Below are 11,023 nucleotides of genomic sequence, written 5' to 3' on the forward strand. Positions count from 1 at the left end.
GGCTTGGTAGAGGGAAAAGGGGAATAAGCAAAAAGAGAAAAGAAGAAAAAGGAAAAAATAAAATCAGAAAGTTAAAAAGATTGTTAAAATTGTTCATGTAGCCATTGACCAGGTTATCACGGAAGGACTAAATTGACAAATCGTTAAAGGTTTAGGACTAAAATTGGCAAATCGTTAAAATATTTAGCACTAAATTGGTATAAGTGAAATGTTTATGATTAAATTGGTAACTCTTCTAAATGTTTATGATTAAATTGGCACAATTGAAATATTCATGATTGATTTGGCATTGTGCAATGGGTTTATAAATTTTTGAATAATTTTTTATATGTTTTTTTTTCTAAAGTATCTTTTATTAAATTTTGGATTTTCAATCTCGGTCATTCACTTCCTTGGAGAATGATAAGTTTATTCTCCTCACCTTTTTCCATAGTCATTCATTATTCTATTCCATCCGTGCTTTTTTCCTTCTTATATTTTAGTCAATACGCTACTACACATTCTAGAAAAAAACTTTTTATCTCCTTATGCGAATGGCTGGGTGGGAATATCACTGCTTTTGCCTAACCAAGCAAAAAAGGAACATCCATTAATAGAAAATTGCATAGAGAGAGAAGCCTTATACATGTTTTGTTTGTTTTGCAAAAAATAGATGATTTGAAAAATTATTTTTTTAGAGATAATTGCATATATCGTTTATAAATATGAATGAACAAAAAATATGTTTATCGTTCACAAAAAAATGTTTGGACATTAATTATTGTGAATAGCGAAAAAAATTTTCGTTGACTATTTAACAACCAATACAAGTGATTATTTTCAAGAAAATATTTTTCAAATAATTCATTTTTTGTAAAAAAAATGGAGCCGTAGGGCGCAAATGACAACCATTCTTTTCCCAAGCTTTAATTTTTTTTTCCCCTCAAAAATAGATGTTTCTATTTCTATTCCCTAGATGATTTTTTTTTTAGTAGAGACACCCGTTTGTTAATGACATGAAATTCTTATTTTTTGAGTAAAGACACACGAACGACAGCTGACGGGAGGGACGCGAGAGAGGCTAAATATTCCAAACCTTTTCCCGGGAACAATAAAATAGAAAAATAGGGAATAAAACTGTTGTCATACGCGACCTTAATTACTCTAAAGCTTCATTGGGTTTTTATGTTCGTGTTTGGTTACCAAATTATTGATGCTAAATGTAAACACACGCAGGAAAATTGCAAAGGAAAATTCAAATCCATGACAGAAAAAAAGAGAGCAATAGAAAAACGGGAAGAAACGTAGAGATGCAATTAAGAATTTACACAACTCTGGACACAAAGAACAAGCCGATTCCGAAGGTTTATTAGAGAATCTAACTAGACGGGTAGTAGACTTGATTTTGCCAATTCTTTCAACTTTGCTCAGCCTCAAGACCAACTCGTTTCCTTCATGAAAATCTCCGGTGCCAGTTGAATCACTCCATATTTAGCGAATCAAACCCGGAAGTTAATTTTACCGTTTCACACATTTCTATCTTCGCTTTTTCTGTTTTGTTTTTGTTTTAATGTTCTGGGATTTTAGTGAACAACTTTTAACATAAGACGTTCGAGTTTAGTTGTCTTAAAATGGCGACTTTTTTTATAATTAGCGAAGAAAAGGGGGCGCGATTGCGATCTACCCGTGTCCGAGGCTGCAGGTCTTCGATGACATCGGTGGGCTGAGCGTCATATTCGCCGCCAAGATTGGTTCCACTTGTTATTCTCCTTGTCGCTAAATCTATCTTCATTTTATAGCCTTCACTCGTCTCCGAAGCCCCCAATCGAACCTCTCGCTCCTTCTCTCCATTACCACCACCTTTTTCCACTCTCTATATTCATCTCTCTCTCTCTGAGATCCGGAGCTCTTCGCTAGTCGCGCCAATGGCTGCCGCTCTAAGCGCCCCCGATGCCGAGAAGCTCTCTCAGCTCAAATCCGCTGTCTCCGGCCTCGGCCAAATCAGGTTCCCACCAGCTCTCTCCCCTGGGTGCGTTTGCGCGCGCGCGCGGCATGTGCTTATATTACGTTCCGGCGGGGGAAGTTGAGCGCGCGGGATCGGTCTTCCGGATGGTTTTGCGTCGGTTGATTTGCGAGGGGAATTCCTTTTTTTACCGTTGATCTCGAATGACTTTCCTGTCTAGTAGATCAGTTTCTGGTCCTGTGCGTGTCCGGAGCGTTCTTTCCGGATCTCACCCTGCTTCGTTTTGATTCCATTTCGCAGTGAGAGCGAGAAGAATGGATTCATCAACCTCGTGTCCCGCTATCTCAGGTGGGTGTAAGTTGTTGATCGCACATCTTATTTATCACCATCGATTTCCTGCTTTTTTTTTTTGTGCTTTTTTTTTTTTTTTGTGGTTGAAAGCTGAATTTATCAATGTTTCGATACACATGGAGATCTTTTTCTCTTTTGTCTCTGTAAATGCGTATAGGTATAGTTTGTTTGGTTTCTTCACTTTTTTGTGAAATTCTTCGCATTTTTTAGTGGCGAAGCTCAACATGTTGAATGGAGCAAGATTCGGACACCCACTGACGAAGTCGTCGTTCCTTATGATAGCTTGGCGCCCATTCCCGAAGGTACTAACTTCACCTGCTCAGGATCTTCTCGTTCAATTTGGTTTCCTTGCAGTGTGGCCCGATTTTGTAGTCTACATGGGCTTATTCCTTTTCTCCGGATCATGATTACTAAAATTGTGCAGATCCTGCGGCGACTAAGAGCCTTTTGGATAAACTTGTTGTGTTGAAGCTCAATGGTGGTTTGGGAACCACAATGGGTTGTACTGGTCCCAAGTATGGCTTCTGATCTTATATTTGATATATGATAGATAAGATAATGTCCTTTTAGTTTGATAGATCTCATTGGTCGACGTGCTTCATTTTGTTATTGCCGTGGAAGCGGAATATGTTATTCTATGAAAATGTGTTCGCACTGGTCGCACAAGTAAATCATCCCAACTGATCTCTTCCAAACGATATTACTATTTGCTTTTTGATTTTAGTACATATGCACAACTTGAGGCAGTATCATCACCTAGTTGTGCATGTGCGTGCCTCTTTTTTCTCCTAGAGCCTACTTTTGAAATCTGTAAATTCTTATAACCTGATCTGCAAGTAATGTCGATGAGGCTGATTCGAAATGCAATAATGGGATCCTCTTTCTTTACTCACTTCTGTAGTGCAAAAATATACTTTATTAATGAATCCATTTGGTATCTAGTCGACTTTCCCTTCCTTTTTTTCTTTAAAGCATGGGAATTTTATTGAAAGACAAGAATAAAGTGCACAGGATTCGTAGATAGAGGAAAAGAAAAAGATAACAAAGAAGAGAAAGCAAGAATATTCTCATTTGATCTTAGAAACCACCACTTGCACATAATATGTTGAGTCGACGGAACAGGTTGATCAAAACTTTTGATCGTCAAAAAGATCTCTTTCACTTTTCTTCTTGCCAAATAGTCTGAAAAATAAGAATGACGAGCCTTCTAGAGAGGCAAATGAAGTTGGCGAGGACAGTTCTCCTGCTCCGATGGCTTGTTACTTGTCTCCCTTGGAGCTTTTACCATGTCTACTTGGAGAGTTGTTAATAATCCTTGTCTATGTTTTATAAGCTGCCTATGTGATAATATCGCACGTTATTGTGATGTAGATCTGTCATAGAAGTACGGAATGGATTGACATTTCTAGACCTTATAGTTATCCAAATCGAGGTAATATTCCTTAATTTTCCATGCGATGTGTGTTTCTTTAGCTCTATTCCTTCTGATCACATCTTCTGTTCATATAGAATCTGAACACTAGATATGGGTGCAATGTTCCCCTGCTTCTGATGAACTCTTTTAACACCCATGATGATACATTGAAGGTGAATGGCTTTCACCCTTCTTTGTTGATAGCTTAGTTATGTTGATTGGTAGTTGACACATCTCCCTTGATGTAGATTGTTGAAAAATATGCCAACTCAAATATCGATATTCATACTTTTAATCAGGTTTGTGATGCAAAATATTGGTTAGCTGCTTATTTATCTACTTATGAGTTTATTCTAAAATTGACTAAGTCATTGTTATCTCCATCGTCTTGATTGAATTTTAAACAGAGCCAGTATCCCCGTTTGGTTGTTGATGATTTTGTGCCTCTGCCTTGCAAAGGACAGACCGGAAAAGACGGATGGTAAAATTTTGGTTATACATCAAGCATAAGTACTTCAATTTATCATGATCATGATGCTTTCTTGATTAAATTTCTGGGACCATTTTTGCATCAAAGTGATTTTGCTTGTCATTATAGGTTTTTCAGTTCGCAGTATCTAGTCATTGGTCCTTTCGCATTCCACCTTTTACGATTTTATGGAACCTGGACGTGGGAAGAATGCATGCCGGCTTGAGCAAATTAAAATTGATGCATGAAGTTATTTGCCACCAATATCTAGGCATGACAGTTGAACTTGTCTTTTCATCTTTGCGACAACAATTTCTGACTAATCACTATCTCTTCATACTTTCTTGCGTTTTATACTTTTTAATAGGCAGGATTCTACGATCTCCATTGGATCTTTGTCATAAACTTTTAATAGAAAATCTTTGATGTAACATTTCTCCCGTCTCAAATGCTGTACATAGGTATCCCCCTGGTCATGGTGACGTATTCCCATCGTTGATGAACAGTGGCAAACTTGATGCTTTGCTCTCACAGGTTTTCTTTTATCACTATCATCATTAGTACATTCCTCTTACTTTCGCTTTCTCATTTGCTTATCCCCTTTTCTCTCACTTTTCATGTTTACAGGGCAAGGAATATGTTTTTGTTGCCAACTCAGATAACTTGGGTGCTATTGTTGACCTGAGTATCCTTCTATTCTTAGTTTCTTCTGATATCTGTGGATTTTAATCACGTGTTCTCTGTACTTCCTGAGTTTAGTTTGACAATTAGGCCCATTGATTATTTTTCGTTGTTTCGCGGACCTTAACTGAACTGCATAGAGATCTTAAATCATTTGATGACAAACAAGAACGAGTATTGCATGGAGGTAGATGAGGAGGATTGTGATGAAGCATTGTTTTAATAGATCGGTATTTGTATTTACTTGCTCACAATTTTGCAGGTTACTCCGAAGACCTTAGCTGATGTGAAGGGTGGTACCCTCATTTCTTATGAGGGAAAGGTTCAAGTAAGTGACATCATTTTCTTTTATTTATTCCTGCGAGATTGTTTTCTGTTGTTCAAATTATGAGAGTCTACAAAGTTCCCTAAAATTCATTAGACATGCAATTCTTTCTGATGGTCAAGGTAACTAGAGTCTCAACAAACTTAGATTTCCCAGCAAAATCTGAAAGTGGAACCATTATTTGATTTTGACATCTCAGAGATACCGTCCATGGATATTTTTTGGATTAATTCAATGCCACGAATTTTTTGTATCCTTCCTTCAATATCTTTAGCTTCTTCTAATCCCCTTAGAACTGACTTCATTAATGCTAGCTTTCACAGCCCAGGTTTGGCAGTAATGCAATCCTCTGAAAGAAACAAACTCACATTGTGCTATAAGATGAAAACTGTTATGTCTTTTTCAAATTTTTGCATCAACTTTCAGTAGAACATGTTGTTTCAAAGAAAAATCAAAGACGTGATCATAAGGTGGATTTACCCTAAAACTGAAGTCCAAGGGGAAAAGGGATTCATGACTAACATACTTCTGTCACTTATTGCAGCTCTTGGAAATTGCACAGGTCCCTGATGAACATGTGAGTGTTCTGTTCTCCCCTTTTCCTTTATTTCCATGGTCTGAAGCATGCATTGGCTCTTTTAGAATTTCTATGCCTACTACGGTTCAAGCTGTATTTTTTTCCTTGACCTCTTATTGAGATTAAATGGGAATTAAGGGAGTCATAGTGGTACTTAGGCTACATAACAGCCCACAAGGAAATTGGTACTCTCATTCTGGTGACATTAATTTGTTTTCAGAGATTTAGTTGGTACACTAGTTCCCTCCGTGGTACCTCTAACATGTCAATTTGAAGGCCAACACCATATATTGCTGCCATCCTCAAATGTTAAAAATGGCTCCTGCTTATCAGCATCTTCTAGGTAGATATTTACCTCATCTCTGAGAACACGGCATTTATCCATTTGACAGCCTTGAGATGTTTTACTGGCTCTTATGATTACTCTCTCTTTCTTAGCCAAGGAATTATTAATTTGGAGATCAGCATATCTTAAATGTGATGTGGTTTTAGGCACCCACATATTTCATTTGATAAGTAGTCTCAAATCTAAAAAAACATATGGTGCAAACTGTTTACTGCCATATGAACAGGCTACAGCTTTCTGCAGTTTTGAGTTCTTTGTTTTTCTCAACTCATTCTCAAATTTGATGCTGACATGTTATATTTCATTTGCTTGATCCAGGTCAATGAGTTCAAATCAATTGAGAAATTCAAGATTTTCAATACAAACAATTTGTAAGTCATGCTATTTTTTGTGAATTTCGCAGATATGGAAGCGAGTTCTTTGGCTTTACATTTATGTAATTACGATGAAGCAAGTGCTGACATGACACCTACAGGTGGGTAAACTTGAAGGCAATTAAAAGGCTTGTGGAAGCTGAAGCTCTTAAGATGGAGATCATTCCTAATCCAAAGGTACATAATACTAGATCCTGCTCCTCTCTCTTTGCACAAATAATTGGAAGATGCTGCCTCTATAGATAGACTGGGTACCTAGTTATTGATGTTTCTTGAATTCCAGGAAGTGGACGGAATTAAAGTTCTTCAGCTAGAAACTGCAGCTGGTGCAGCAATCAAGGTATTTTTCTTTGCGTGACTTCTTGTCGAAATAGTCTATTCGTTGAAATTTTATCTTTTTAAGTTTGTGTGTCTCTTCTTGCATCAGTTCTTTGATAATGCTATAGGCATCAATGTACCTCGGTCGAGGTTCCTCCCGGTGAAAGCAACTTCAGATTTGCTTCTTGTTCAGGTTAGTATCTTGCTATGGTCTGTTTTAATTTTTTCTTTTTTTCATTTGAAGAAAGAGCATTAAGAAATGATTGGACTCATGTGCATCTCTTACTGTCTTACAGTCAGATCTTTATACTCTGGATGATGGTTTTGTTATTCGAAACAAGGCCAGAACAAATCCCTCAAATCCTTCAATCGAATTGGGCCCTGAGTTTAAGAAGGTGAAGATTTACATATTTCTATTACATCTCTTTTGGCATAATGACTGACTTCTTGTGATGTTGGTAGGTTGGCAATTTCTTGAGCAGATTCAAGTCAATTCCTAGCATTATTGAGCTCGATAGCCTGAAGGTGTCTGGTGATGTATGGTTTGGTGCTGGCATTACTCTCAAGGTAATTGGTGATATACTTCGTTATTCCCCAAATAGGATACTTCTTTCACATCTCTTCGGCTTCCACTTTTAACACTAATGTGGCATTTTCCTAAGTGTCCTATAGCATCTGTTTGGCTGCATGCTGCAGTTGTTAACGGAAAAATTCCTTCCCTGACTTATCGAATTGATGTAACTAGAGAAGCTACTGCACTATGGCAAAGAAATGTTTGAGATATAAATTTAAAACATTAAAAGAAGTGGCAATTTCATCTCTGAATCTTGTCAAGTTTTAAGATTCTCTTCCCGCCAATCTCACTTAAGCTTGCCCAGCACACTGAAATTTCGCATTTGAATATTACTTGCGTGATTGTCATTCAGTCCAATAGACCAATTGTTGCTCGTTCATTTTTCCCTCTTGACTCCTTGTCTTTGAATGCACAACACATCAGCAGACACAAGTTAGATAGAGTAGGGGGGAGGCTAGAAATATGGCCATACTTGTCTTGGATGCCCTAAGTTCATTCATCTCGATTCACGTGTTCGCAACATATTTAACCTACTGTCTTTCCTTGCTCAACCTAGTAGCTGCCAATTTCCTCCACCTCATTCACGCGTCTCTCTCCCTCTCCTGCTCTCTTCCTGTTTGTTTGTTGTACTTCCCTGAAACGAGACATCCGTACATACATCTGGTGATGTCAATCATGGTTTGGTGGATTTGGCCTTGACATAAGCAAATACACCCTATTTCATGTAGGGAAAGGTGACCATTACTGCAAAACCCGGGGTTAAGCTGGAAATTCCTGATAGGGTGGTGCTGGAAAACAAGGTATAAAATCATGCAGTCTACATCCTTTATTCCTGAGGATGTCACTGTCCATATGTCTTCACTGTTAAACGTTTTCTTGTGCAGGAAATCAGTGGCCCTGAGGACCTGTGAAGGCACTACTTGGTTTTCCAGAACAAAATATATTTCCAGTTGTATTTGATCTCGTACTGGTGATCCTGAACATGTTGGTGTAATCTTTACATATTTGGGTAGGTAAATAAGTGGACAACTTGGTTTGAAACATCTCAACCTGAACCTAGTGAAGGCGAGAATTTTACAATTTTGCTTGTTTGAAAAGAGAGTGAGAAATCAAATAAAGAGGTGCTCATGCCTTGGCGGTTCTGAAAGTTTACCATTCCTCAACGGTGTTCATACAAATATGAATGGCGAGCCTGCTAGTTTATACGTGGGAATTACTGTTGCAATGGATACCCATTTGTCCGAACATGCATTTAGAGTTTCAAGTAAGAGCGTGCCAAATTAGGTTAACAAGTAATTGAGGCAAATTCCTAATGATGCTCGGACATATATGATTTGCTTGCATAGAGCTTGTCGTGTCATTTTATAAATTAATTTATTGAATGAGACGCTGTAATTGAATCATTCCGCTTTTTAGTTGGTGCCTTGTTTCTTCGGTAATTTTCGGGTCTATACTAATAATTTGGGAATGCTGAATATTAGTTCTCTATGACAACTCGTTTGCTCATCTGTCTTGGCATAATGATCTCGAACTGCCTAGATATGGCTCTTGATTTAGTTTTCATTTGATGTAAGAGATGTTACATTAAGGTGAACGACCAATTGGATGCTCCTGATTTTATACTTTATGTAGAGGTGGTAAAACTGGTCAAGAACCTATATTTTAACTCATATTTAAGAGTGTGGGTCATAAATGAGTTGCATTTTAAATGGGTTATAAATAGATTATCTAATATTTACGGTTAGTCATAATTTTTATTTTTATTTTTGATATTCTTCTCTCTCTCTCTCTCTCTCTCTCATGAAATGCCGACCCTTGCCTACACTAGACAAGGATTGGCTACGTGTTCGCCTTGGGCGAGGCCTGATGAGGGCCTTAGGAAGTTAGCTAGTGGCCGGCAAGGGTTGTCAGCCCTCGCTTGTGGTAGGCAAAGGTCTGACCAATAAAAAAATACTAAAAAATAAAAAATGAAAAATTAACAAATGAAAAAAATTATTTTTTAAAATTAGAAAAATTATCTAAAATGTTTCAGTAACTTTTTTAAAATTTATAATAAGCAAGTTTTTCTAAATTGGATTAAAGATGAAAGTGTTTTAACAATATGGGCAGAGTATGCGTTGGATCGAGTATGAGTCAAGATTCTTATATAGAATAAAAATGGGTTAAAACGAGTCAAATGAGTTAATATGGGTCGGACTATTTTCGATCATTTCCAAATCCGATCCGACTCACCCATTTGACGACTCTAACTTTACGTTCTGATGGTTATATCTTTTATTCTTGTTAGATCTCTACCAAAATTGATAGCGCATTTTAATATAAGGAACATTAGTTAAGTCTAAGAGCCTATATGGCAATGATTACGGTTCTCTGATTCTGTTTTTTGAAACAAAAAATGATGAGAAACATGTTTGGTAACGTAAATGATTTTGATTACGTTCTCGGGAACGGTTTTGGAGCAAAAACAAGAACAAAAAAAAAAGTTATGGAAAAAAGAATCACTTTTGAGAATCGTAAAATAGAATGAAATCCCATATCTCTCACTTTTTTCTTTCAGTTCTCTCATCACTTTTCCCTTGAATTAAAACAGAATGAGGTCTTATTTTCAAAGAAAAATATATAAGATAATAAAAAAATAAAATAAAAATAAAAAATTAAAAGAAATCAAAAAAATTTCAGAAAAACCCTAAATATAGAAGAAGTTTGGATTATGCTAGTTTGACCTCATTTTTCAAAGAAAAATACATGTACCTCATTGGAAATCAAAGAATATTATCTCAATTTGGATAACTATAAGGTCAAGGAATGTCAATCCAGTGCATACTTCTATGACAGATTTGCATCACAAAAGAAACACGCAATATTAACACATAGGCAGCTTATAATTGACATATTCCCATTGTTGCAGATTGTTGAAAAATATGCCAACTGAAATATAGAGATTCATACTTCTAATCAAGTTTGTGACGCAAAGTATTGGTTAAGTACTTAGTATCTGCTTATGCTGTTATGTCGACGGTTTTGATTGAATTATATACAGAGCTAGTATCCCATTTGGTTGTTGATGATTTTAGGCCTATGCCTTGCAAATGACAGACCGGAAAAGATGGATGGTACAATTTTGGTTAAATATCAAGCATAAGGACTTCAACTTTCATGATCATGCTGCTTTTTCTTTGAATTTATGGGATCATTTTCAGACAGGTCATTTGATGAAAGGGATTGTAAAGAGAAGCGTGGGAGAGAATGTGTTTCTGTTGCAAATGAGAGACGCCTTCCAATGGCTACTGTTGATTTCCCCATTGATCGAACGATTGAGATCCGCCCTCCTCAACTACGATCTACCCTATTAATTACAAGGCTTTCATCTAGTACATGAAATATCTTGGGTATACAATTCCCATATCGTTCCTAGGTGTCCTCTAGAATGCACAAGAAAATCCTAAAGAGCAAGATGCTTCAAGTTTTGTTGTTCATCCGGTTGTCTCGTCGGTCGATTGGGACATGGAGTTCGCTGTATCTAGTCATTGGTCTTTCGGAATTCCACCTTTTATGACTTTGTGAAAGCTAGATGTGGGAAGAATGCATGCCCGCTTGATTGAATTAAAATTAATGGGGAAAAGTACATTAGAAGTGCCATAACTTTTGTACG

At 37.0% G+C, this 11,023-nt stretch overlaps 1 protein-coding gene across 1 annotated transcript; it reads left to right on the forward strand.

The window, feature by feature from the left end:
* Nucleotides 1-1,779: 1,779 nt before the first annotated feature.
* On the forward strand, nt 1,780-8,481 carry LOC115734167 (UTP--glucose-1-phosphate uridylyltransferase). Its single transcript, XM_030664822.2, has 21 exons — nt 1,780-1,984; nt 2,243-2,290; nt 2,504-2,595; nt 2,718-2,808; nt 3,665-3,725; nt 3,803-3,880; nt 3,956-4,006; nt 4,115-4,188; nt 4,638-4,710; nt 4,804-4,861; nt 4,998-5,044; nt 5,120-5,185; nt 5,727-5,759; nt 6,424-6,476; nt 6,581-6,656; nt 6,763-6,819; nt 6,907-6,990; nt 7,094-7,192; nt 7,260-7,364; nt 8,100-8,171; nt 8,256-8,481. The coding sequence occupies exons 1-21, from the start codon at nt 1,905-1,907 to the stop codon at nt 8,280-8,282; spliced, it is 1,425 nt and encodes a 474-aa protein (XP_030520682.1). The 5' UTR covers nt 1,780-1,904; the 3' UTR covers nt 8,283-8,481.
* The last annotated feature ends 2,542 nt before the right edge of the window (nt 8,482-11,023 follow it).

The sequence above is a fragment of the Rhodamnia argentea genome, chromosome 2 (assembly GCF_020921035.1).
Source record: "Rhodamnia argentea isolate NSW1041297 chromosome 2, ASM2092103v1, whole genome shotgun sequence".
Taxonomy (NCBI): Eukaryota; Viridiplantae; Streptophyta; class Magnoliopsida; order Myrtales; family Myrtaceae; genus Rhodamnia; species Rhodamnia argentea.